Here is a 26901-nt window from a genome sequence, read left to right on the forward strand (position 1 = left end):
AAAATATATGTGACTTATGTGATATAAAATAAATAAATGTATATAAGAAGTTCCACAAAGAAAGGGTTGATTTATGAAAACTATTTCAGATCAGAGGACAGATGCAGAATCAGTGCCTTTAACACGCAAGTTACATTTATAAATTGGAAGAAAAAAAAAGTAAACAACTCAGTAAAAATACAGGGAATGGATATGAATAGACAATTCAAAGAGAATAAATACAAATAGCTAGTAAAATGTTCATAATCCTTAATGGTCAGGGAATTACATATTTGAGATACTCTTCCCCCTTCCTACTTGCTGATTTAAGATTTCCTTTTTAGTTTTAAGTTTATATTTTATCTAAGTTGTATCTGGGTGTCATTTATTTTTCTTAACCAGAACTCCTTGCACTTTTTGATTCTGAAAATCCATGGGATCTAGTCTACACGACTCTTACACATATATCTCTTCGAATAGTACCTCAGTACATTTTCTGTAACCCCTCTTTGACATATGCAAGAGTAGTTTATTCTAGCTTTCACATACCTTCAATTATTTTGGTCCCTTCAAAAAATTTTTAATGTTTTTATTTATTTTTGTTGGGGGGTGGGAGAGGCAGAGAGAGAGAGGGAGGCAGAGAATCTGAGCCGACAGGAGAGAGGGAGAAAGCCTGATGCAGAGCTCGAACTCAATAACCGACTAACCACGAGATCATGACCTGAGCCAAAGTTGAACGCTTAACCAACTGAGCCACCCAGATGCTCCTGTCCCTTCAAGTTTTTATCTTTTCACCTCTCCTATTTATTTTCCTCCTATAGATCATCCAGTTCATTAATTCCTTCTTCACCTGCATCTAATTTTCAGCTCAACCTTCCCAATGAGGTTTCATCAATAAGTGTTCCTTATTTCTGAAATTTCTATTTGGTTTGTTTTCAGATCCTCCTGTCCTTTTAAAAAAAAATCTCCTTCTTCTCTTATGACCTCCTTTATTCTTTAGCCTCTCTTATGTTTATTTAGATTTCTCTTATGATTGCCGACTATTCTATTAAATCCAGCTTGTTGCTGGTGGATTAATTCCTGGAATATTATGTAATTTTTGATCTGTTCATGTGAAGATCAGCTTTTTCTAAGGAACAGAGAGTGTGTTTTTTTTGACCAATCTTCTAATGTGATCTCTTTCTAGTGTACTTTTGCATTCAATTCTACAATCTCTATCACCACTCAGGACCCAATTTCTATGTTTTGAAGTTCTCAAACCATAATAATGGTATGAACTCAGACTTCAAACTCATAAGGGGACTGTAAAGGGTTAGCAGTTTCATGTGAACATATTTTTCCCCTACCAAAAGTCCTGGAAGGAGACAGATTCACTTATCGTCTCCATGGGATAGAAAGTATAATGGTCTTTCTTCTACTCACCCTTGGATAATCTCTGGCTTCAGCTACCATCTATCTGCTGAAAACACTCCGAACTTTTTCTCTACATACCAAAATCCCGACATAACTCAAATATGTCATGAGTTTCTCACAAATCAACCGTTGCTTCTCCAAGATTGTTAACTTGGCTAATATCAACATTATTCATTCAGCTTTTTAAACATCAGATATTGGAATAATATGACATCAGAATCATCTCCAAATTTTCTTTTCATGCTCAACTGACATCAAATCCATGAATCAGTTACACTTGGTACACTTGTGAAATGTCTCTGACTTCTTCCTTTAGAATGGCTCCTGCTTCTGCTGTGTTCAGGCCATTTTCTCTTTTCTACTCTAAGTTTCCATGCCATTAACGCTATGATGGAGTCCATGTTCTACAGTGGCTTCTCACACTGATAATTCCTGCTTTCAAACTTTCCATTATCTAGCTTACAGAAAATGATTCAAGGGACTATTTTCTTAATTCCCTCAAAGATGTTACACGGTTAGTGCCATCCTAGATGCACAGGAGAGTAGTTAATTTACTACATGTAATGATGGTTTAAGGCATCCACTGAAAAGGGCTGCTGGTTAGTTTCTAAATTCGTTAGCATTAATTATAGATGTTTCACAATCCAGCTTGACTTATTGCACCAGTATGTTCACTTATTTTCTACAAATATAGAATATGTCAGCAAAAATTCTCTAATATTTCCTAAAAGAATAATTATCTCTTAATATTCTGGCTCATTCATAGGAATAATTAACCCCTGCATAGAGAACTATTGTTATACAATAACCTATTGTTATACAAAAACCTATAAAGTCTTTACACATGCACTGTATACATCCCCTCTACACTATGTATATGGCTTTTTAAGAGTCTTCATAAAGTCTATCATATCACATGTGTTTTCTGAGAACTGCCTGTCCCTCTCACTGTACTCTGAAGTCAATAAGGGGAAAGATTCTCTTTTATACACTCAGGATCTAACAGAGGAATTGAAAATCATATGACTAGAGAAGCCAGGTAGATAATATAAAAGAATGAAGCTGGACAATGGCAAACTTTAGGAAGCCAGAGGACAGTGGCAGATTTCATACTTCTTATCACAAAGAGGCAGCCCTGCTCAGGTTTAGATTTTGGCCCCTCTTGTGGAAATGTTGGTACAGCTTAACATATTTTGATTTTCCAGGAGATTCATTAGAGCAAGATTAAATTATAGAAATCTCCCTATTTTTAAACATTTGCAACTACATAATTTGGGCTACAAGGCTAGGTCATCTATTGGACAAATGCTGTACTGAAATTCTTCCATGTAATAGATCATGTGGTTTGTAGAGGTCAAATTTAATATAAGAAGTAAAGGCATAATTGGAAAGTATGTCTTACACAATCTTTTTTAAAACTCTGCATACGTGAGTTTTTGTAGGAACTCAAAGATGTCAGAACTTCTGAGGAGGGTCGAGAACACTGGAAACCTATATTTCAGGCCAAGCAGGTATTCATACGCTTTGGCGCTCAGACTTAGATGACAAGATTACCATTTTATCTTAAATGCATAACATGGGGCTTGTATACAGAAACTACCATGGTCAAATGTTGGATGCTTTGCTTACAGTTATTGATTTGACTATGAGGCTCTGCTTCTCTTTTTTCCATTTAGCATAATCAACACTTGATGCTTAATCAGAGCAATAACCACCTCTCTGACCAAAGTTAAATATATAAGCACACTGTCTTCCTCTTGAAATATCAGGATACACAAATTTATTTAATGTAATTATAACATCCTCCCAAATTATATTAGTCTTATATGAGGAAAGCAAGATCTACAAATATTATCACATCTCTTACCTCAAAATCAACATCTGCACAACAGCTGCACACAACACACGGACCAGTAATTTTTAGTACATCTTCTCTCCTCTCATTCTGGATTGTAAACTTTGGAAGGCATGGGTGCCAGGTCTGAATAACATAACCTACAGGTACACCGGGAGGGGCATGGACTTCTATCTACAAAGGCAAAAAAATATTTATAAATCATAATAATTATAATGTCTAGTAATAACTCATTTATTGAATACTTTCTAAGTGTCAGACATTGTTTCAAGCACTATTTAATTCATAACACATGCTTGCAAGGTTGATACTGTTATCCCTATGTATAGAGAAAGCAACTGAGGGACAGAGAAGTTAATGAACTTGTATCAGATTCCCAACTACAAACTGGAAAAGAGGAGATACAAACTTGAGGAGGCTGCATGTATAGTCTCCACTCATAACCCTTGCTTTAATGGCCTCATACATTTTTAATCTCCATTTTTATAAAAAATGTCTAAATTTTAAGGAACTCTTTTCTTAAACTTTCTAAAAAATAGTGGTTTAGATGTAGGAACATAGCTCTGATCAGTGGTGCTATTTTCAAATATGAATAGCAATGGTGCCCAAATGGAAAGAAAATGAAGCTTGTAGTCTTGGCTCTGCTACTTAGCCTGGTGAACTTGCATGTGCCTCAGTGTGCTTATCAGTAAATGATGACCTCCTAGGTCCATTTTTTTTTTTTTTACCACCAAATAGTACAAGTCATGATAATATACTATTTATACTAGAGTGCATATAGCATCAATTTCCTCAGAGATTCCTATGGATATTATTCTATCTAACCTAAATGACATGGAAAATAAAATAATTCAGTATGAACTCAACTTCAGATATCTTTTTAAAATAGGTACAGTATTAGATTTCAAATATTCATGTGCTTGTCACTAGGTCTTTCATACTGGCACAGCTGCCTGTATGGAATGATTAGGAGACCCCAGCATCTCCCCTGAGATCCACATTCTCCATCAGTGGACTGCCAAGTAATAGGAAACAGACACCTGGTCTCTCTGGAGCTAAAGGTACTCACAACTAGGGTACACCCCTTATAGGAGGCCCAAATACATTAATTTATGGATTAATAAAAACACTGGCATTGATATTTTTCAGGGAGGGCTTCTCCTAGGTTCATTTCTTAGTAGGTTGCCCAAAATTGTGAGATGAAGACACCTAGGATATTCTGGGATATTCTCCATGGTGTCCTGGCTTTGGCTTTGGCTGGGCTTTTCATGTTCATTTTAAGTAAGGGAGTGGCCAAGGTGCCCTACCTTCTCAGCTCTCCATGAAGATCAGAAAGACTGGTCTCTGAGATCTCTGACCTCAACTGCATGAGACACACTACTCATGCACGTGAGACTAACTGTTCAATTGTTTTTCACTTACTTTTCTTCTTGAACAATTCAATTTCACGTATAAACCAAGAGCTTATGGACCAATTGTCCTTTAAATCTCTTTTGATTACTTAAGTTCAATGAAAGGGTAAAAATTCTTGCTGAACTACTTTAGAAATCATTCTGGTAATTGCTCACGGACCTCCTGAAGGCAGCAAGGGCAACAACAGTGGTCACACCTTAGTGGTCTCTCCAGAGTTATAACTTCTTGGCCCATATTATCAACAATCCTCATGGTAAAAGGCCTAGAAGCCCCACAGCAATATCGGGTACAGCAATCCGTGTCCTCTGCTGCAAAGTAAATCCTCTGTCCAAAGCTGTTCTTAATTTCATATTTGTTATTAGTTTCAAAACCTGTTAAAACTAAAAACATAAAAGAGGGAATTATTATGACCATTATATTAAAAGAATGTTGGATCTACCCTAAGATTCTATAATAACAGGTTACACCATTTTTAGATGATACTTCTAACACAGAGAAAAAGAAATGGAAAGGTGTTTAGAGATGATCTAGACAGAGGAAGAAAGGGGAAGGGAAAGGAGAGGGTATTAAGGTTCAGAAATTAAGCGACCCTATGTGAGACATGGAAAAGAAAACCACTCCTCCTTCCTAATTGCATAGACTTCTGCCAGAAAGATAGATTGCTGCTGAGGAATGGGACAATGGTAGAGGTGACTATAGTTGTGCTAGGTGTAGGCAAAAATATCTATCCATTTGGTATAGTTTTCATATATTCAGTTATGTAGTGAATGTAGGATGGTTGCTATGTTTATACTCTATGAAATATTTCATCAAATTAATTGGTTTGAGATTTTATATACTCACGATATTCACAGCTTATGATTTTGCACAGTATGCGTCAAGGTAATGAGAAGGTTTACTCTTTTATTTTAAAGTATAGTTCTTTGTCAAGTTGTTTCTATATAACACCCAGTACTCATTCCAAAAATTGCCCTCCTCCATGCCCATCACCCATTTTCCCCCTCGCCCACTCCCCATCAACCCTCAGTTTGTTCTCAGTATTTAAGAGTCTCTTGTGGTTTGTCTCCCACCCTCTCCTTAACTAGTTTTTCCCCTTCCCTTCCCCTATGATCCTCTGTTAAGTTTCTCCTGTTCCACGTATGAGTGAAAACATACTGTATCTGTCTTTCTCTGACTGACTTATTTCACTTAGCCTAACACCCTCGAATTCCATCCACGTTGCTACACATGGCCAGATTTCATTCTTTCTCACTGCCATGTAGTATTCCATTGTATAGAGAAACCACATCTTCTCTATCCATTTGTCAGTTGATGGACATTTAGGCTCTTTCCATGATTTGGCTATTGTTGAGAGTGCGGCTATAAACATTGGGGTACATGTGTCCCTATGCATCAGCACTCCCATATCCCTAGGGTAAATTCCTATTGCTGGATCATAGGGGAGCTCTATTAATTCTTTGGGGAACCTCCACACTGTTTTCCAGAGGGGCTGCACCAGTTTACATTCCCACCTACAGTGTAGGACGGTGCCCTTTTCTCCACATCCTCACCAATATCTATAGTCTCCTGATTTGTTCATTTTAGCCACTCTGACCGGCGTGAGGTGGTATCTCAGTGTGGCTTTGATTTGTATTTCCCTGATGAGGAGGGACGCTGAGCATCATTTCATGGGTCTGTTGGCCATCTGGATGTCTTCTTTAGAGAAGTGTCTATTCATGTCTTCTGCCCATTTCTTCACTGGATTATTTGTTTTTTGGGTGTTGAGTTTAGGGAGTTCCTTATAGATTTTGGATACTAGCCCTTTATCTGATATGTCATTTGCAACTATCTTTTCACATTCCATCAGTTGTCTATTAGTTTTGTTGATTGTTTCCTTTGCAGTGCACAAGCTTTTTATCTTGATGAGGTCCCAATAGTTCATTTTTGCTTTTGATTCCCTTGCCTTTGGAGATGTGTTGACTAAGAAATTGCTGCAGCTCTGGTCAAGGAGGTTGTTTCCTGGTTTCACCTCTAGGGTTTTGATGGTTTCCTGTCTCATATTCAGGTCCCTCATCCATTTTGAGTTTATTTTTGTGTATGGTGTAAGAAAGTGGTCTAGTTTCATTCTTCTGCATGTTGCTCTCCAGTTCTCCCAGCACCATTTGTTAAAGACACAGTCTTTTTTCCATTGGATACTCTTTCCTGCTTTGTCAAAGATTAGTTGGCCATACATTAGTGAGTCCAATTCTGAGTTCTCTATTCTATTCCATTGGTCTATGTGTCTGTTTTTGTGCCAATATCATACTGTCTTGATGATTACAGCTTTGTAGTAGAGGCTAAAGTCTGGGATGGTGATGCCTCCCGTTTTGGTTTTCTTCTTCGAATTACTTTAGCTATTGGGGGTCTTTTGTGGTTCCATACAAATTTTAGCATAGTTTGTTCAGGTTGTGAGAAGAATGCTGGTGCAATTTTGATTGGGATTGTATTGAATGTGTAGATTGCTTTGGGTAATAATGACTTTTTAACAATAATTATTCTTCTGACCCATGAGCATGGAATGTTTTTCCATATCTTTGTGTCTTCTTCAATTTCCTTCATAAGTTTTCTATAGTTTTCATCATACAGATCTCCTATATCTTTGGTTAGGTTAATTCCTAGGTATTTTACGATTTTTGTGCAATTGTGAATGGCATCAGTTTCTTGATTTCTCTTTCTGTTGCTTCATTATTGGTGTATAAAAATGCAACCAATTTCTGTACATTGATTTTGTACCCTGCAACTTTGCTGAATTCATGGATGAGTTCTAGTAGGCTTATGGTGGAGTCTGTCAGGTTTTCCACGTAGAGTATCATGTCATGTGTGAGAAGTGAAAGTTTGACTTCTTTGCCAATTCTGATGCCTTTTATTTCCTTTTGTTGTCTGATTAATGATGCTAGGACTTCCAGTACTGTTAAACAACAGTGGTGAAAGTTGACATCCCTGTTGTGTTCCTCATCTCAGTGGGGAAAGCTCTCAGTTTTTCCCCATTGAGGATGACATTAGTGTGGGCTGTTCATAAATGGGTTTTATGATGTTTAAGTTAAGTTCCTTCTATCCCGATTTTCTCGAGGGTTTTTATTAAGAAAGCATGCTGTATGTTGTAAAACGCTTTTTCTGGATCTATTGACAGGATCATATGGTTCTTATCTTTTCTTTTGTTAATGTGATGTATCACACTGATTGATTGTGAACATTGAACCATCCCTGCAACCCAGGAATGAATCCCACTTGATCATGGTGGATAATTCTTTTTATATGCTGTTGAATTCGATTTGCTAGTATCTTGTTGAGGATTTTTGCATCCGTATTCATCAGATATTGGCTTGTATTTCTCTTTTTTTGCTGGGTCCCTGGCTTGGAAATCAAAGTGATGCTGGCTTCGTAGAATGAGTCTGGAAGTTTTCCTTCCATTTCTATCTTTTGGAACAGCTTGAGAAGAATGAGTAATAACTCTGATTTTAATGTTTGGTAGAATTCCCCAGGGAAGCCCTCTGGTCCAGGGCTCTTATTTGTTGGGAGATTTTTGATAACTGATTCAACTTCTTCACTAGTTATGGGTCTTTTCAGATTTTCTAGCTCTTCCCCTTTGAGTTTAGGTAGTGTGTGTGTGTGTTTAGGACTTTGTCCATTTCTTCTAGGTTGTCCCAATTTTGGCATATGATTTTTCATAGTATTCCCTGATAATTGCTTGTTTTTCTGAGGGATTGGTTGTAAGAAATCCATTTTCACTCATGATTTTGTCTGTTTGGGTACTCTCTCTTTTCTTTTTGAGAAGCCTGGCTAGTGGTTTATCAGTTTTGTTTATTTTTTTCAAATAACCAACTCTTGATTTCACTGATGTGTTCACTGTTTTCTTGGATTCTATATTGTTTATTTCTGCCCTGATCTTTATTATTTCTCTTCTTCTGCTAGGTTTGGGGTGTTCTTGCTGCTCTGCTTCTAGTTCCTTTAGGTGCACTGTTCGATTTTGTATTTGTGCTTTTTCTAGTTTCTTGAGATAGGCCTGGACTGCCATATATTTTCCTCTTAGGACTGCCTTTAATGCATGCCAAAGAGTTCGGATTGTTGTATTTTAATTTTCATTTGTTTCCATATATTTTCTAATTTCCTCTCTAATTGCCTGGTTGACCCAATCATCCTTTAACCTCCATATTTTTGGAGGTTTTCCAGTCTTTTTCCTGTGGTTGATTTCAAGTTTTATAGCATTGTGATCTGAAAGTGTGCAAGGTATGAGCTCATTTTTTTAATATTTATTGAGGGCTGCTTTGTGACCCAGTATGTGATATATCTTAGAGAATGTTCCATGTGCACTCGAGAAGAAAGTGAATTCCATAGCATCAGGATGTAGAATTCTAAATATTTCTGTCCGGTCCATCTGGTGTAATGTGCTGTTCAGGTCCATTGTTTCTTTAGTGATTTTCTGTCTAGTTGATCTATCCATTGCTGTAAGTCGAGTATTAAAGTCCCCTTCAGTTAGCACATTCTTGTCAATAAGATTGCTTATGTTTGTGATTATTTTATATATTTGGGTGCTCCTGAATTTGGTGCATAGACATTTATAGAGAGGGCTTACTCTTAATGCACACATGTGAGAAGGGAGAGTGAGAAAATGGAAGGTAAATAAGAGCATCACATTGGGCCTAGAGCACCCTTGTTTAGCTCAGCAGTAGTTAGTTGTTTACAAGTGGGAGATGAATATTAGACAAGGCGAATACGTGCTTGGCAACCAAAAGGCTACAACTCACAGGATATCTAGACCACTGGCAGCCTAAGTAGGCTCTATACTTCAGAGGGGGCTAATCTCTACACAGGGAAACACAGGTATGCTAGATGTTGATGCTCAAGTGGTATCTTATCAATAGGCTTCCCATACTGAATCACACATTACAAACCTCTCCTTGGGGGAGCAATGAATGGTTTTACTTGTCTATAGTTCTTATTGGGTCATAGGATGTCAGAAGCCACCAAAATAATGATTAAAGGTACAGACAGAGACAAAAGCCACTGTCTAATATCTGAGCGGACAGTCTTTTAGTCAGAGATGTCATAAATTCTATCATCATGACCTCCCGTAAGTGCCTTTGCTTGGCTCTGACAGGCTCTGCACTCTTCATCTGTAAGAATCCCCTTGACCGGCCAGTCAAATGTTTTGTGAGAAAAAAAATTAAACTGATTAAGAACATGGAATTCTATTAACTAAGTGTCTTATTAAGTAGCTTAATCTCAAAATTCTTCATCTTGTTTATCTCTAAAATGAGATCAACGGGTTTACACAATTTCTAAGTTACTTAAAAAATAAGAATAAAACAAAAGAAATCTATGGCTATCATTATTGTTTATAAAGGTCTGCACTGAGAACTATTTAAGTGCCTATCATAGACTTAGATGGTAAAAATAAACTGGATAATCTTCATCTCTCACTCTTAAATGTTTTATTTTTGAGAGAGAGAGAGAGGGTGTGTGCATGCAAGAGTCGGGGAGGGGCAGAGATAGGAGAGAATTCCAAGCAGGCTCTGAACTGTCAGTGCAAAACCCAATGTGGGGCCTGAACTCAGGAACTGTGAGATCATGACCCGAGCAGAGATCAAGAGTCTGATGCTTAATGGACTGAACCACTCAGGGGTTCCTAATTTTTACCTCTTTATACTGTCATAATATTACGCTATGCACTTTTTTTTTATGTTTTATTTATTTCTAGGAGAGAGAGAAAGAGAGACGGAATGAGCAGGGGAGGGTCAGAGAGAGAGGGAGTGACAGACTCTGAAACAGGCTCCAGGCTCTGAGCTGGCAGTCAGCACAGAGCCCGACGTGGGGCTCGAAGCCACAAACCACGAGATCATGACCTAAGCTAAAGTCAGACCCTTAACCGACTAAGCCACCCAGGTGCCCCTACACTATGCACTTTCACTGAAACAAGAAGAAAACAAGACAAAGACATATCTTTTAAAACACTGAAGAATTAATAACTACTAAATTTGGTCCCTGCTTTATTTACATTTCATGATTAAATACATATTCCACAAATATATATATAAAACTAATACATTTGAAACTATAAATGGGAGTGCTAAATAATGTACAGTATCTGTTTTGTTCTAGTTTGATGCTATAACCTCAAAAATAAATTTCTTAAAATAAAACATTAAATTGGGGCACCTGGGTGGTTCACTTCAGCTCAGCTCATGATCTCACGGTTCATTAGTTCGAGCCCATGTCCAGCTCTGTGCTGACAGCTCAGAGCCTGGAGCCTGCTTCTAATTCTGTGACTCCTTCTCTCTGTCCCTCCTCTGCTCATGTGCCCTCCCCCCCTCAAAAGTAAATAAACATTAAAAAAAAATTTTAAAACATGAAAAGAAAACAAAAAAATTCAGAGTACAAATTATCAAACAAAGAACTCCTTTCCAGAGAAAACTTGGTATAAACAAACTAACAAGACAAGAATATTATAAATATCTAACAATGTGTCTTTTAAGCATTTTAAATAAAATAGGCAACAACTGTATATTCTAACCAAATCTATTCCTCTGCTCTTACAATTCATGCTATATTTCTACCAGCAGAAAGGGACTTTGCAGAGAGGTGAAGAAGGACTTAACACATGTATTCTAAAAACTATCTGAGTATTCATTAGACTCTTTATATATAGAAGACACAGACTATGGTTCATGAATCCATCTAGTTCTCTCCCTAGGCAAGAGTCCCAAAACTTCTATCAGCTTCTTAAGTTTACCTTGCATCTCAGGAGTGCTGTATGCAAGGAGATATTTATTGAGGTTAGGCCCCATTCACGGGAGCAGGAGTGCTGTTGTGAGAAGCCAAGCCTCCGGGCCTGCTGGCCAGCATCCTCTAACACTCCAACAGAAGCCATGCCCCCAAGGTGGTAATCCACAGCCCGTAGAACAAGGGTCTTACAGGGTTTGTATGAACTCCCAATAGATGTTGTGAGCAGGAACACAATTTTCCAATATACCCATCCAAACTGAAGAAGTTTACTTGCTTTAGAAATGTACTAAGGTAACTGACTACTGCATGTGGCTCTATGTCAATATCAAAAACATCACAGATGGGGAAAAAACAGCTGAAGTGATAAAAGTCATGTAAAATGACAGAATCACTGGAGTGATGCCTGAAGAGAAGGGGGAGTAAAAGTAAGTTTTGATTCATTTCCTTCTAAATTATGGTCTATATCATGAGGGCAGATTGTCAGAGTAATAGTATTTTACTAGTTGACTCCTAATTTCCAGAAATGAGCTACTGATAGTTGTCAGCATTTTGTTACCATGAAGAGAGACATTTGAAAGAACCAGATTAAACTGTTCCACATCAGTAAAAGCATTACATTTATGGTTGCTGATATGCCTTTGTCTGTATAAACATCTCCTCTTTCTAGAAATATAATCAATATGATGAATACATACCTTCCAGAAGCTCAACTTGCTGATGAACCAGTATCTGATCTATTTTTTATAGTGGAAAAAAAAAAAAAAAAGCTATCAGTGTATTTCCATGTTTTTTATGGCAACTAAATTAATAGTGTTTTTATATTTTAAGAAATGCACATAATCACTTATCAATACTTATCAATATTTAATAATATAACTTTTATACCTAAATAAGTATAAAATGAAAGTTAATGTATCTTTAATTGAAAGCACCTTGAATGTGTTCACTATTCATGTGGGTGAATTCAGGTGAAATAGAATAGACTTAACACTGGAATCCCTCTAAAAAAAATTTTTTTTAAAGTTCCTTCTTGAAAAGGCTTAAAAAATATTAAGCTACTCTATTTATTTAAAGGGCTTTCCAAAACCAAAAAAAAAAAAGTTGAAGTGTGTCTGATATCCTTAGGAACAGATAGTAACTACCACTATATATTTTGTAAGGCCTTATTTACAAAAAAAAATCTGTTTAAGGTATCTCTTGGAAAATGTATGACCTACTAGGAGTTCTTACAGTACTTGCTACCCAAGTGCATTGTGAAAAATTAAATTAGTATGGAGTACAAGAGAGAGGATTCATTTACAGAAAACTGGATGGTGACCACGGGGATATTTGTTTATAGATTCGACACATAGAATTTCATATTCCTACTCTACCTACCAGATTTCTAACACTAAACAAATACTCACCCTCACATTGCTGGGATGGTATCATGCAGTACATTATAATCCAGTATTTTTTTTCCCTTACTGATGGTGTTAAAAAAATTGGTTCTTCCAAAGGACAAAACATCATAAAATAGTTTCATTAATTATAATAAAAACGTGAATCATTTATATACAAAATAGGAATTTTTTTGGTACCACTGTTGACACTCAACCCAAAATTTAGTTTAATATTTCTTTCTACCTCCTAGAAAGTTATCTGGTGTTGGGATTAAAGAGAGTGAAATCCAGAACCAAGGTTACAGTAGTGAAAAGTCATCCCCACTTCCTTAGTGTTTTGATCCTGAGCAAATTATATTTCTCTGGACCTCAGTTTCCTCTTCTGTAAAATGATGGCAATTAATAGTGCCTATATTATAAGTTTCTAAAAGGATTAAATAAGTTAATACATATGTTACACTTATGGACAGTCTAGAAAACAGTAGTTAGTAAAGGTTTGCTATTGGTCATTACCATGGATTATATCCAAGATCATAGAAAACACAATTTCCTAAGACATTTTTTAAAAAGTAAACCTGATCTAGAAGAATTATAGTAATTTGTTAGTGAAAAATGTTGTTTTACCACTTAAGACTTTTGTGAATTAGTCATTTGTTAGTTTCATTAAGTAAACTGTAAGCACAGTCTTATTAAAAAATAAAATGAGGGGCGCCTGGGTGGCTTAGTCGGTTAAGCGTCCGACTTTCGCTTAGGTCATGCATGATCTCGCGGTTCGTGGGTTCGAGCCCCACGTTGGGCTCTGTGCTGACTGCCAGCTCAGAGCCTGGAGCCTGTTTCAGTCTGTGACTCCCTCTCTCTCTGACCCTCCCCTGTTCGAGCTGTCTCTCTCTCTCTCCTAGAAATAAATAAAACATTTTAAAAAAATTTTAAAAAAATAAAATGAGTGTTTCATTGATTTGAAATTACCTGACTTAAATATTCCAATCCAGGTGGACAGCCTGATGGAGGTGGTGGTGCTGGCATCCACGGTACCCCTGCACGTCCACCTGGCTGATTATATACTGGCTGGTGTTGGACAGGAAAGTCTGCTGGGCCAGCACCGGAATAATCAGCTGGGGGAATTGAGTAGCCAGCCTGGGGGCCAGGATAGCCAGCCTGAGGGCCAGGATAGCCAGCCTGGGGGCCAGGGTAGCCAATCTGGGGGCCAGGGTAGCCAACCTGGGGGCCAGGATAGCCAACCTGGGGGACAGAGTAGGCAGTATATCCTAGAGGTCCTAAAATTAAAAAAAAAAAAAGAAGAAGTAATTTAATTTGTAGCTGCACAGAAAACTGGAAATATGAACTCTTTTGCGATTACTCCTAAAACTCAATAAATTGAAATTTCAGCTCAGAAATCTTGTTTCTATGAAGCTTAAACTCTGTTTTTATCTTTCAGTGATTTTTCAATAAAATATCTGTGGTTTCATATCCATTCTTACAGGGTTTGGGGCTGTGAACAGAGTTGGCCCAAGTCTTACCCACTGTTCAAAACTCAGTTGCAAATACATGTGAAACCTAAGAAAGTGACAGAAAATCAACAATGATCTAGAGTCACCTACATAAAGATTACGGAATGCCTTAATAGAAAAGAGAGCTGGCAAGAAAGAGTAAAAGGCCCAAAGTAAGGCTTTGAGTCCACATTTCTAAAACTAAAGCACTCTATTAAAAATGATTAATTCTGGAATAATTAGAAACGGTACCCCCTTTATGTGCAGCACTGAGGGTGGTTTTGCCCCCTCAGGGAATTTTTGGCAGGGTGTGGAAACATTTTTGGCTGTTACAGCCGGAGCAAAGAGTGATACTGGCATCTGGTAGACAGAGGCCAGGGAAGCTGCTAAATATTTCCTAAACTGCCAGAATAGTATCCTGAAAAAGAAAAGAATTATCCACCTGAAAATATGAGAATGCTGCTATTGAGAAACCCTGGTGTAGAGGTAAAGACATGTCCTTACTTCCAGAACTGTCCAGATGCTTATCTGGGTTAAAAATTTGCCTTAACTTTTACCCTATGGTGCATTCCTATTGTAAGACCTTTTATGTGTAAAAAAAAAAAAAAAAAAAAAAAGTTCTTTATTTATAGGTTACAAATTTAAATTTCATAATTTACCACCCTTTGCACTCTGGAAAATACAGTTGGGAGAATCAAGGAAGGTAAAAAGTTACAACAGGCAAACTCACCTTGAGTATTTAATAAGCACACGGTAAGAAGAAATTTACTAAGTGTACACTCTATATTTTATGTGAATTTGTGATTACAATGAAGCTTCATAAGGTTATAAGAATACTCTACAAAGTAGTAATCCCATAGCAATGGAATATAATTTCAAAAGAATATGTTCCATAATATTTTAACAGGACAGGTTATATAAAATTTAATACTTAGATTATACAATTTATAAATGCTTTTAAAAGAATACTGATGGCAAAAAACACTATTAAAAAGATTTCTGGGGGCACCTGGGTGGCTCAGTCAGTTAAGTGTCAGACTTCAGCTCAGGTCATGTTCTCACCGTGGGTTCGAGCTTGGCGTCAGGCTCTGTGCTAACAGCTCAGAGCCTGGAGCCTGCTTCAATTTTGTGTCTCCTCTCTCTGCTCCTCCTCCACTCATGCTCTGTCTCTGTCTCTCAAAAATAAATAAATAAACATTAAAAATAGTTTTTATAATTCATTCTCTCACACAAAAATATTTACAGATGTTCTACAATGTGGGTAGTTCTGTCCTAGAATCTGAGGATTCAGTTCTCAGCATGGCAATCTGCCCTCTGGGAGTTTACAGGCAACTTTTCGGAGAGAGGAAATAAATTTTTTTAAAAAGATTTCAGATTGAACTCATAGAGAAAATGCATGGTGGAGAGGGAAAGGTATCAACTAGGTACTTTATTTTTTCCATATTTATTTATTTTTGAGAGACAGAGCATGAATGGGGTGGATGACACAGAATCTGAAGCAGGCTCCAGGCTCTGAGCTGTCAGCACAGAGCCGGACATGGGGCTCAAACTCAAGGAATTTTTGTGAGATCATGACCTGAACTGAAGTCAGATGCTTAACCGCCTGAGTCACCCAGGTGTCCCAACTAGGTACTTTAGATAGAAAAAATAATTCTGTTGAGATCTAAAATACAAATAAGGAAAAGCTTTGTGTAAAGAGCTGGTGAGAAATTTTGTAGGAGGAAAGAAAAACAAATTAAAAAAATCCCTGATTTCAGGAATGAATTTGGCATGTTTGAGGCAGAGAGAAACATAAGGGTTTCTCTGGTTGAGTAGACCAGGGGCATGGGGAAAAACGTTTCACAGGCAAGCCCTGGGATAGTAATACATACAGCATTCCTAATAATCTGTAAAAAGGCAAGTTGACTTGAATAGCAGAGAGCCAGGCTTAAGGGACAGTTAAAGAGAAGACAGGGCCAGTCTGGTGAACCAAATTAAACCTTTCGGCCTTTATCCTAAAAGCAATGAAAAGCCAATGATGTACACATTGAATACTGTCTGTAATATAAACAGATAGGCATTTTTAAAGATCACTTGCTACAGTGCAAAGATCAGATCACAGGCAAGCCAAGGAGGATGATATGTGAGTTCACAGGTGACATTATTAGCATTATTTTAATCATTGCACCCTTGGGGAGAGGATAGTTGACTATTTCCCAAATCAATGGATTAAATTTATAGAATTACCTGAAATTTGGATGTTTTCATTTGTATAAAGTCTAACTAATCTAACAGATTATTAGTAGAATCGCAAATATTTATCCCTCATTATTTGTAAATCACTGTACTAGGTACTTTACATATACTCTCATTTAATCTCCAGGCAAACCTGAATGAGAAAATATTATGCCTATTTTATAGCTAACACCTGAGGCTTGAAGGTAGTGAGTTTTATGAACCACCACACAACCATTAAGTGCAGAAGCCAGAACTTGAAGCCTGATACAGCCTCTCTATGCCTTTTTCCCACTTGCATACTGTGTATTTAACTCAGGATGAGAATTAAGTGAGTTAATTCACATTATGCACAGTATGCTCTCAATCTTAAACTGTCACTATTGTTAGGGGCATCTGGGTGGCTCAGTTGGTTAAGCATCTGACTTTGGCTCATCTCATGGCTTGCGGGTTCGAGCCCCACGTGCTCTGTGCTGATGGAGCCTGGAGACTGCTTTGGAGTCTTGTGTCTCCCTCTCTCTCTCTGCCCCTCCCCCACTCACATTCTGTCTCTCTCTCTCAAAAATAAACAAACATTTAAAAAAATAAAAACTATCATTATTGTTAGCATCATTGTCATATTAAGATCTGCACTACATATGGCCCTGGACTTGAGAAATAAACTATTTTTCTCACAAACTCTCAAGTCTGTTTATAACTGAATTTAATTATGTATCACCTAGTTTTAACTAGCTGTGGGATAGATTTAACCACTGTGCAGGTGTCTTGGATCAATATTCCAGCATGCTAATAATTCATCAAACAACTACCATATAAGAATTTAGGGCAGCAGTTCTTACCAATCCCTGGGTCCCTCTACTGGAACTTCTGCTTAAATTATCCTGGGATAGTGCCCTGGTGCAGTTATTTTTTAACTCTTCCACTAAGTACTTCAGGGCAGGCTAGATATTTATTCTCTAGATATTTCTAGAGAAATATCACCTTAGAGATCTTCTAGCTCAGATTCCTCTAACTGCAAACATCTGGATGAGATCCAGGCCCTGCTGGGAAGTTTCTTGGCTAGACAATTAGGCCATTCAGTTTCCAATCAGATTTATTCAGAGTAAAATACAAAACGGATACACCCTTTTGCCCAAACCTGATTCCTTTTGATCCTAAATCTGCAAGGTGGTCTCTCAAGATGGGAGTCTGACTACTTGCAAACCTGGGTGCTCCAGAAATTTTGCCATGTAGTAAAGTTCTAGTAATTTTGATAACTACATTTGTCTAAATGAAAATCTCTAAAGTCTTTCATTCATTGGTTCAAAGGGGAAAATTTACACACTAGCATGTAGTAATACGCCTCAATTACTTTTCTTAGATGTAAGGCAGGATTTAGCATGTATACAAAAGCAAAGCTTTCATATATGTTACAAAGTGAAAATGAGAATTATCCCCAGGCAGCTACAGTTTTATTACTTACAGCTTCCAGTTTTAAGTGGTCACCTCTTACCCTCAGCTAATATAGGACTCAAAAACACCCAGGGATAAATCTAAATGTGATTATGTGATGACAATTTTCAGAACAGATGAAGAATCAATTAAATCTTTTACTTCAAATGTGTATTTTTGTGCAAACATTATTTGCTAAATGTAAACAGACTACTGTTTTTGTTACCTCTACATCTTTACTATTCTGTGTAAGTAAAAATTATAGCATAATATCATTACAATATTATTTATGATAATATACAGTCAAACAAAAAACCAAGAAGCAGGCTGCCAATTTCATTATTACACTTTTAATAAAAGACACTACTAAAATATACAAACAGAGGCAGACACATACATACACCCTTTAGGGAATATCAGTAATTGAATAATTTTGGATTTTATTCTTAGACAAATGTTTTACCTTGGAGTGCTGCTGAAGGATATTGAGGGAGATATTCAGGTGGTAAATTTGTTCCTGGGTAAGGAGCATTCATTTGTCTATCTGCAATTCAGGGAGAGGTAAACATACATTTGCTTTAATAAAATATATATTAGAAAAAAGATACATATATTAGAAAGAAAAATACATTGTCCTTAGATAATTTTCATTTATATGATCTTTTTATTATATGATTTCATTTATATTTATCTATATAAAATAGTTAATTCTTCACTTAACAAAAGTTGCTTGTTATCAGACTTAATTTGCAGTAGAATCAGTTTCAAACAAATTGCTTTTTGCATAAGATGAGACAGCTGAGTTACTATGGCTGAACTTCTAGCTTTCAAATATGCTTGATGAATGTTCCATATTTGGAAGTGTTTCAGGTGTTAATATCTAATTCTATGTTGGTATTAGGGGGAAAAAGTATTTTAAAACCACATACAGACTGTGAAGAAAGAGAGAGAAAAATTAAACTAATTGGATAGAGGGATGGTGATGGAAAGATTATGATGATTTTAAAGATATCTACAGTTACTGCTGTAAGAATTATCTTTTTTCCTTTTATCTTTGAGACAGAGGAAGAGTGCATGTGCATGTGTGCAAACAAGGGAGGGACAGAAGGAGAGGGAGACCAAGAATATTAAGCAGGCATAATGCCCAGCCCAGACCCCAACATGGGGGACTCGATCTCACAACTATGAGATCATCACCTGAGTTGAAATCAAGAGCTGGATGCTTAACTGACTGAGCCATCCAGGGGTCCCAAAGAATCATTTTTAAAATATTTAAAATAGTGCATATATTTCAGTATTGAATATTCTTTTTATGCTTACTCTGCAATTAACCAGTAAGGTTGAACCATAGGAAATTCCTAATATGTAACTGATTTTGACCAACAAAATCATAACTGACTGAATTACAATAAACTAACACATTAAACTTTGTTGAATATTCTTGATATATGTACAAGTGGTTGAACCTCCTAGTTTTTCATATTTCTGTTTTCTAGTCACTCATTTAGCAGCCATCCCAGCCAGACAATAAATATTTGTTGACCATCTCCTGTATTGCCTCTGAGGTTAGCTCTGAGGCTATCCTGGCTCTTCACAGAACTTAAGGTCTAGAGGATACTACATTTGTACCATGTATTCCTCTGTTTCATTATAGCTTCTTAACTATAAATTCAAAATAGTTTCTTATGGAATGATGAGGACATGGCATCAATACAGAAGAAAAAGTTAGTCAAACTTTCAGTCTGATACATTTTCTACATACTTCTGTATCATAGGCCTTCAGAGACTACTCGACTCATGTGGTTTCAGTGGGAAAACTGGATTGTGAGCCACCCTTCATCCAAATGACTTTATGATAACTTCTGCAGAATGGAGTCTATGGAGATGGTACATATTCCAGTAACAGAGAATTTTCTACTTTCCTAAGGGTTTCTTCATAAACAGTTACTACAACATACCCTGAATGATCACAGATCTCTGAAATACCACAAGTCATTCCATCCCAACCAATCCCTTGTTTGTTGGCTTCATGTAAATGGCCTAGCTCCTCGTTCTCTAGCTCTCAAGTCTTTGCCAAAAGCCACCACTCCCAACGTGAGCTGGAAACAACCAGATCACACTTAACAGATCAAGAAAAAAACTGCAAGTCTGACTAACATACTTACTCTTAAATGACATGTCACATCTTGGCACCTCTAGGTACCGTTGTTTGAACAACAATAAATACATACACATATCTAGGAGCTGACAAAGTCAAGAAATTAGAGGCTCATAATCTCTGGGGTTTCGGTTCCAGAGTGCTAATCCTGGTTTTAGGAATTTCAGCAGGAATTCATACAAAGGGAAAATAAACAAATAGGCAAGTGGTCAAAGAGGCCAAAGATCATATGAATTATGAATGGATTTCTGCAAGGGCACCTGGGTAGCTCGGTTGGTTGGGCTTCTGACTTTGGCTCAGGTCAAGATCTTGCGGTTTGTTGAGTTCAAGCTGCGCATTGGGCTCTGTGCTGACAGGTCAGAGCCTAGAGCCTGCTTTAGATTCTGTTTCCCTTTTTCTCTGCCCCTCCCCTGCTCATGCTCTGTCTCTTTCTCTCTCAAAAATAAACAAACATTAAAAAAAAAATGGATTTCTGCATTTGTGAAATGAAACTTAATTTATAGATACCATTAGACTATCACATTAACAAACAAAATGATAATTTTTACTTCTAAATGTATTTATATACATATATACATTTAATTCCTATTTATGCACATACACACAATTATCTATATGAAGATGAAGAGTTAAAAGGTGACTATGACTGTGGCCAAAAGAATCTTTCTATGGTGATCTGAAGCATCCTAATGCTTGTAGCCAATATAAACAGTGTAATACTGCATCAATTTACATTTAAAAAGCCTTGAGTTCGTAAGTAAAATTAAATTCATATAGCAAACATTAAGAGATCATGAACCTTCAAAAATAAAAAAAAAAAAGAGAGAGATCTTGAAGCTTCATGAAGGAAAGCTGAGGTTTCTAGTCCTAAAGAGTATCTAATACATCTAGTAAGGCTGACATTGTGGTGAGAGATAAACATCTCTTCGGTATGTAAACAAAAGTAAACAGGTACTATGAATCTTCTCATAAAACAGGATTTTTTTCATATTTCCCCCATATGCATTGCTTTTCTCTTCAGAACTTTAGATTTAAAAAAAAAAAACTTTTATTATATGCTTGGTTGATACCCATCTTATTTAGAATTTTCTTGATAGGCAAAAAGCCGGAACATAATCATTGGTATTTATTTAAACCTGTTCATGTGTATATGTGATGAAATATATAGCAGGGATATATCCAAAGATTTTATTGCAATGGGCTGACATACTAAGTTTATTATCTGTTAATTTAACATGAATTGAATGAGGTTTATGTATATAAAATTCACACAAAAAGGGGACAACTAACCTAAATGGAATACAGTATAAATTATATAACATATTTCCCAGTAAGACTAAAATTCCTTAGGCTTATTTAAGGTTTTATTTTTACAGGAAAAATTAGCAGTAGTGGATATATGTGTACATTGTCTCTACAGTAAAAAAAAAAATGACCTAGATTTTGGTTTCTGGAGCATAAATAAGCAAAGTAAATTATATTCTTTCAGAAACTATATAAAAAATTATATAAGAACACATTAACAACAGTTTTAACATCATAAAAGAAGTCAACACTTAAATTACTTACTTTGTTTTTCCATGATTTAAAGAGTCCTGAAAAAAAAAAGACATGATATTACTCGGCTACAAATTTATAGGTTAAATATGACTATTGCAACAAGACACCATGAAACCATACACACACACAGGATATTCCTCTATTCATCTAGTCTACCAGAATCTGGTTTATTTACACTCTTTGGTCTTGATCCCATCCCCTGTTGATGTGGTTCTGGGCATGACTTAAGAAGTTGTGAGTCACCCCAGGATGGTGGACATTTCCCACAAACCTTTGAGGGGAGAAGGTCCTATAAGGTAGAAGGCCGAGAGAAAATGCTGTGAGCCCAAGACCCCACATTGTAACCAAGTCAAAAACTGGAACCTTCCAGTTTACACAAAGGAGGCTGGACTCTAGGCATGGTTCACCTGGACAGACAAATGGGTTAGCTATCAGATCACACTACTGAAAATATCTCTGTATTTCATATTCTATGGATAAGTTCTGCCCATCTTGAACAGCAAATCTGAAAAGCCCTGACTGTTTATTATGTTACAAGATACACTTTTAGCCAGAAAACCCACTCTCTGGGGTTGTTGTCATAGTGGTAGCACCATGACAATCCAACCAAAACTTTGTTAGGTTATTTCTATAGAGAAGAATAATTTAAAAACCCCAAAAGACATTGTACTCAGTACTTATGAGGTTTTTGGGGTGACACTGGGGTTTGTAAGGTCCAGAGCTGACGGCCAAGAAAGAATTCTTGGAGATGTCTTTGGTGCAAAAAAGCGATTTTATTAAAGCACGGAGACAGAACCCATGGGCTGGAAGAGCTGCCCAGGACCTTGAGGAGACTGGTTATGAACTACGGAGTTGGATGGGTTAATGTCCAGGGGAAGTTTCCAGTGAGATTTTCATATGCTCAAAATTATTCCCAGGATACTGAAGGCCTAGCAGTAGTCAAGCAAAGGTTGTTTTTTCCCTTTAGCAAAACATTAGCATTAAGACAGTAGGGGGTTCCTGGAGAAACATTTTACTCAACCAGCCTCAAGTATTTGTCAATGGGCTGCAGATTGTAAGACATTTAGGTCTATCTGCCATTTCCTTCTCCCTTTGTTTCCCAAGTCACTAGGGAGATTAGGCTATTGATATTTGTAAAGATATTTGTGAATAGATGGAGACTCCAGTCCTTCAATCTGCTCACTATCAGTTAACCATTTGTTTTCCCCTTTCTTCTGTTCTTGGGCAGCCAGGAGTGCCTGAGGAATATCCCACAAATCCCTTGGTCGGAGTGGGGGGTGGGGGGGCTGGCCTGTCAGCTTACTTCAGGCTCCCTCCTCATCACTTTTGTCTTCCAGTTCCTTGATCCCTTTTCCCCTGATCTCTCCACTTTAAATCCCAACCCCCTTAATGCCTGTTAATTACAATTAACCCTTAAGGCAAAACCTCTTGCCCAGAGATCCAAGGAAGGGAAACTAAACAGACTCTAAAGAAGAGCTTATTTGTTCCTATTTGCTCTTTTCTTTCCATTTTGGTTACATTATTTGGATTCTTAAATGGCACATGTGTGAGAATAAATCCCTAATGGTAAAACTACTGCAGAACATAATCTGGGTCCTCACTTTGCTGTAGGTCTTAGAATTTTTGCAATTACATAATATCTCAAGCACGAAAAATGGCATGTCATAAGTTGTGGTACAAAATGTTAAGTGGCAGTTGGACCTGTATGTGTGCCAGGTAGAATAAAGCACTTGTGGAATAAAGATAACACCATGTCACTCTGTCCACGCTTGTTTGCTATTTTTTTAAATTTTGTTTTAATGTTTTTCTTTATTTCTGAGAGAGAGAGAGACAGCATGAGCAGGGGAGGGTCAGAGAGAGGGAGATACAGAATCCAAAACAGGCTCCAGGCTCTGAGCTAGCTGTCAGCACAGAGCCCGACACTGGGCTCAAACTCAGACTGTGAGATGATGAACCCTTGAGCCACCCAGGTGCCCCTGTACCACTGGAATCTTAATAACTTCAAGACAAATATATAACTGCAAATTATAATCTGATTACTATACACTTCTACCTAACTCTGTTAACTGAGAGTTTCTGAGATTAGCATATCATACACTATATACATGTAAGTCTATTTCTGGTAAAATTATTCTATTAGACACCATGTCAGACCTGAAGAAATTTGAAGTAGGGTTTGTAAGCAAATGGCTAAGAAAGAATTCCTGAGACAACTTTGGTGCAAAAATGTGATTTTATTAACGCACAGGGCCAGGACCTGTGAGCAGAAAGAGTTGCATGGGATTGTGAGGAGTGACTGATGATAGATATACTTGAAGGTTTGTGGAGGAGAGGATATAGAGATAGTGAGTTTCTAAGAAATTTCTGTATGCTGGAATTAGGGTCTTATAGGAACTTGAAGATTTAGCTATTGTCAAGATAAAGTTGCTTCTAGTTTTCAATAGAATGTAAACATTAAGGCCTTAAGGCAGCCATAAACTCCCTGAGGAATGTCACATGCTCTACAGGTCTCTGGTATTATCACAGGGCTGCAAGCTGGAAGGGGATTTAATTTAACTACATTTTTCTTGCCTTTGTTTCCCTTATCAACACCCATTGCTGTTTTGGGCTATTTGAAAATTATAAACCTCTTTGGTCAGGCAAAAGGAGAAATGATGCTGGTGACATCAGTCATGGTTCCACAATCACATGACAGTGACATTCTGGACCCATATCTTGGTGTCCTGAAATTTCTATCTTACTGCTTTCAAAAAAATACTAATGTAAAATCTGGAACCCAAGGGAAACATCCCTAATTTAGGAAGATCCTAAGACCACTATGCCTATCAACTAGGCATAAACTAGATTTGGATTATTTATCTACATTTACTTCTTTTTTAAAAAAATTTTTATGTTTATTTATTATTGAGACAAAGAAAAACAGAGCATGAGTGGGGGAGGGGCAGAGAGAGAGAGGGAGACGGATCTGGAAGCAGGCTCCTGGCTCTGAGCTGTCAGCACAGAGCCCAACACGGGGCTCGAAGCCAGGAACCGTGAGGTCATGACCTGAGCCGAAGCCGGAAGCTCAACCGACTGAGCCACCCAGGTTCCCCTACATTTACTTCTTAATTAAGAACTAACCACTTGACATTTTTCTGAGTCCCAAGAGGTGGACATATGTTCTGAATTATTTTAGGAAAATGTTACTGTTCTAAAGACAATGACAGAAATCTCTATCCCTAACTTCCTTTGAATCTGAGAGCCCAAAGAAGTCTAAAATCAACCAGGCCATGGGGTGGGGGTTGGGAGGGGTAGTTAGGCATTATAGACAGAGAGAACTGTACATGTCCTGTGGCTAGAGGAAGGCTGACTCATTCAAGGAAATGAAACATTTGTGGATTATAGAAAAAAAAAAAAAGAGAGATCAGACATGAGAATAGAGAGATATATGGGGGGCAGTCGTACCCATTTAATGTCTCTGTACCTGCATTCTATGCTCTCAAAGACCAGAATATGGCCTGTATTGTCCAGGACAAGGCACTTAACTGGTGCTTGTTGACTTAATATGTGTACAGTATTATTTCACTCCTTTTGATCGTAAAGAACAGCTCCCTTACTAATGTGAAGGCTGCTTAATCTCTGACCAAACCACTTATTTTACATGCCACTTTTCAATCCACTGCAGAAATCCACTCATTTCCCTTTCCATTTAATTTTCATTCCTTGCGTCTGTTCAGTGTTCAGAGCCCCAGTTACCCTACTGGCCAGGACAGTTCTGCTATTAAGAAAGTTCAAGAATAAGGGAAAGATGAATAAACCCGATTTCTCAAATTGCTCAACAAGGAAAAACAATATCCGCCTGTTTCTGGAACTGGGAGGTGGCCATTACAGGATTTACAGTCATAACCTTACAAATAAAACCACGTGGGAACCAGATTAATGAGTTTAGAGAAGCAAGGATTTTGTCAAATATCAAAAATAATAAAAGCTAGCTTTATCGAGTACTTTCTGCAGCTAGACACACCTCCCACGGCTTTACACGACTACATGCCATACCGTAACGCTTGCAACCCTTCTTTGATCACTGCACAATTTCAGAGATGAGGCAAGGAAAGTACAAGGATGAAGAAACTGGTTCAGAGCCCACAGCAATTAAGTAGTAGAGGTAGGATTCAAATCAGGCAGGTGGACTCCGGAGCTAATGGTCTTAACCTCTAAGCTATACACCACCTCTATCTTTCCAATTCGTCTGGTGTTCCAGAGTGGCTGGCACAGTTTTGGGGTTCAGCCATACCCCTAATTAATACATCCTGTTACGACGGCTAAGAGGCCCTACTAATCATCTCTTGTATTTGGTCCAGTATGCTAGCGGATACCCAGGGTCCTGGTTCCTGCCGGGTTCTTCAGCGCGGCCAGAGGTGTACAGTAGTAAAGGGCCGCTGAGCCTGCAAGGCGCTTTCAGGGAAGAGACACCTTACCATTGGTGCCGGGTCGGGCCTGGGGTACCGCTGGGCCAACTGGACCCCCTCGCGGGTCGCCGCTTCGCTTCCGGGGTTCCCTTCCCCCGGGCCTCCGGGACCAGCCCCCCTGCCCCCGTCCCCACTCACTCACCCGGCACAAACACAGCCGACTGGTCCCGAGAACCCGCTCAAGTCCCGCGCCAGGTGCGCGCGCGGCAGGGGGACGAGAAAGTCACCCGCCCACCTGTGGCTGCAGGTGCTCCAGCGCTGGCTGGAACGGACCTCCGAGGCACTGGATCCTTCTCGGTTTCGTTTTCAGACGCTAGGTACACAAAAGGGCTCCTCCCCTGCCGGTGAGCCAGTGTAGCCGCCTGAGGGCGGGAGACTTGCGGGCCCCGCCCCCTTCCTTGCTCTGGGTAGAGATTCCAAAGTCAGTTCCGTAGCTCTAGCAACCAAAAACTAACTGGGAGACCGACGCTAGCTCGGACTCGGAAAGTCCTGGACCGGGGGAGTGGCTGCCGTCGGGGTGGTGTCCTGGGCGCCAAACTGTAGGGAACTTCCGTTTCTCTGCTCTTAATCTCCATCCCTTAGATTTCTGTTACTTTCAAAGCTCGTGAGCAGTAGTGGTTCAGAGTACAAATGAGGACGGGTCAAGCTTGTTGTCTTCACGGTGTTTTTCTCTGTAGCTCTCTTTCTCTCCCAATCTGCCTCTCATTCTCTCCCTCTCTCCTTCCCTCTCCCGTCCCCCCTCCTCTCTCTCCATCAAACGCGGTTAACAACTTTTAACAATCACACCGACAAGACGTGTTTAGAATGTTTAATTTTTCTG

General features: G+C 38.1%; 1 protein-coding gene across 1 annotated transcript in view; it reads right to left on the bottom strand.

Annotated features, from left to right (window-relative positions):
• Positions 1 to 26501, bottom strand: part of LOC144233075 (phospholipid scramblase 1-like) — a 33201-nt gene extending 6700 nt beyond the window's left edge. The window contains 7 exon segments of the mRNA XM_077765866.1: positions 3260 to 3421; positions 4820 to 5040; positions 12097 to 12141; positions 13752 to 14057; positions 18379 to 18459; positions 21643 to 21668; positions 26224 to 26501. Of these exon segments, the coding sequence (XP_077621992.1) occupies positions 3260 to 3421; positions 4820 to 5040; positions 12097 to 12141; positions 13752 to 14057; positions 18379 to 18459; positions 21643 to 21655 (828 nt within the window). The 5' untranslated portion in view covers positions 21656 to 21668; positions 26224 to 26501.
• Between the last annotated feature and the right edge of the window lie 400 nt (positions 26502 to 26901).

Source organism: Crocuta crocuta, unplaced genomic scaffold (assembly GCF_008692635.1).
Source record: "Crocuta crocuta isolate KB4526 unplaced genomic scaffold, BGI_CrCroc_1.0 scaffold54, whole genome shotgun sequence".
Taxonomy (NCBI): domain Eukaryota; kingdom Metazoa; phylum Chordata; class Mammalia; order Carnivora; family Hyaenidae; genus Crocuta; species Crocuta crocuta.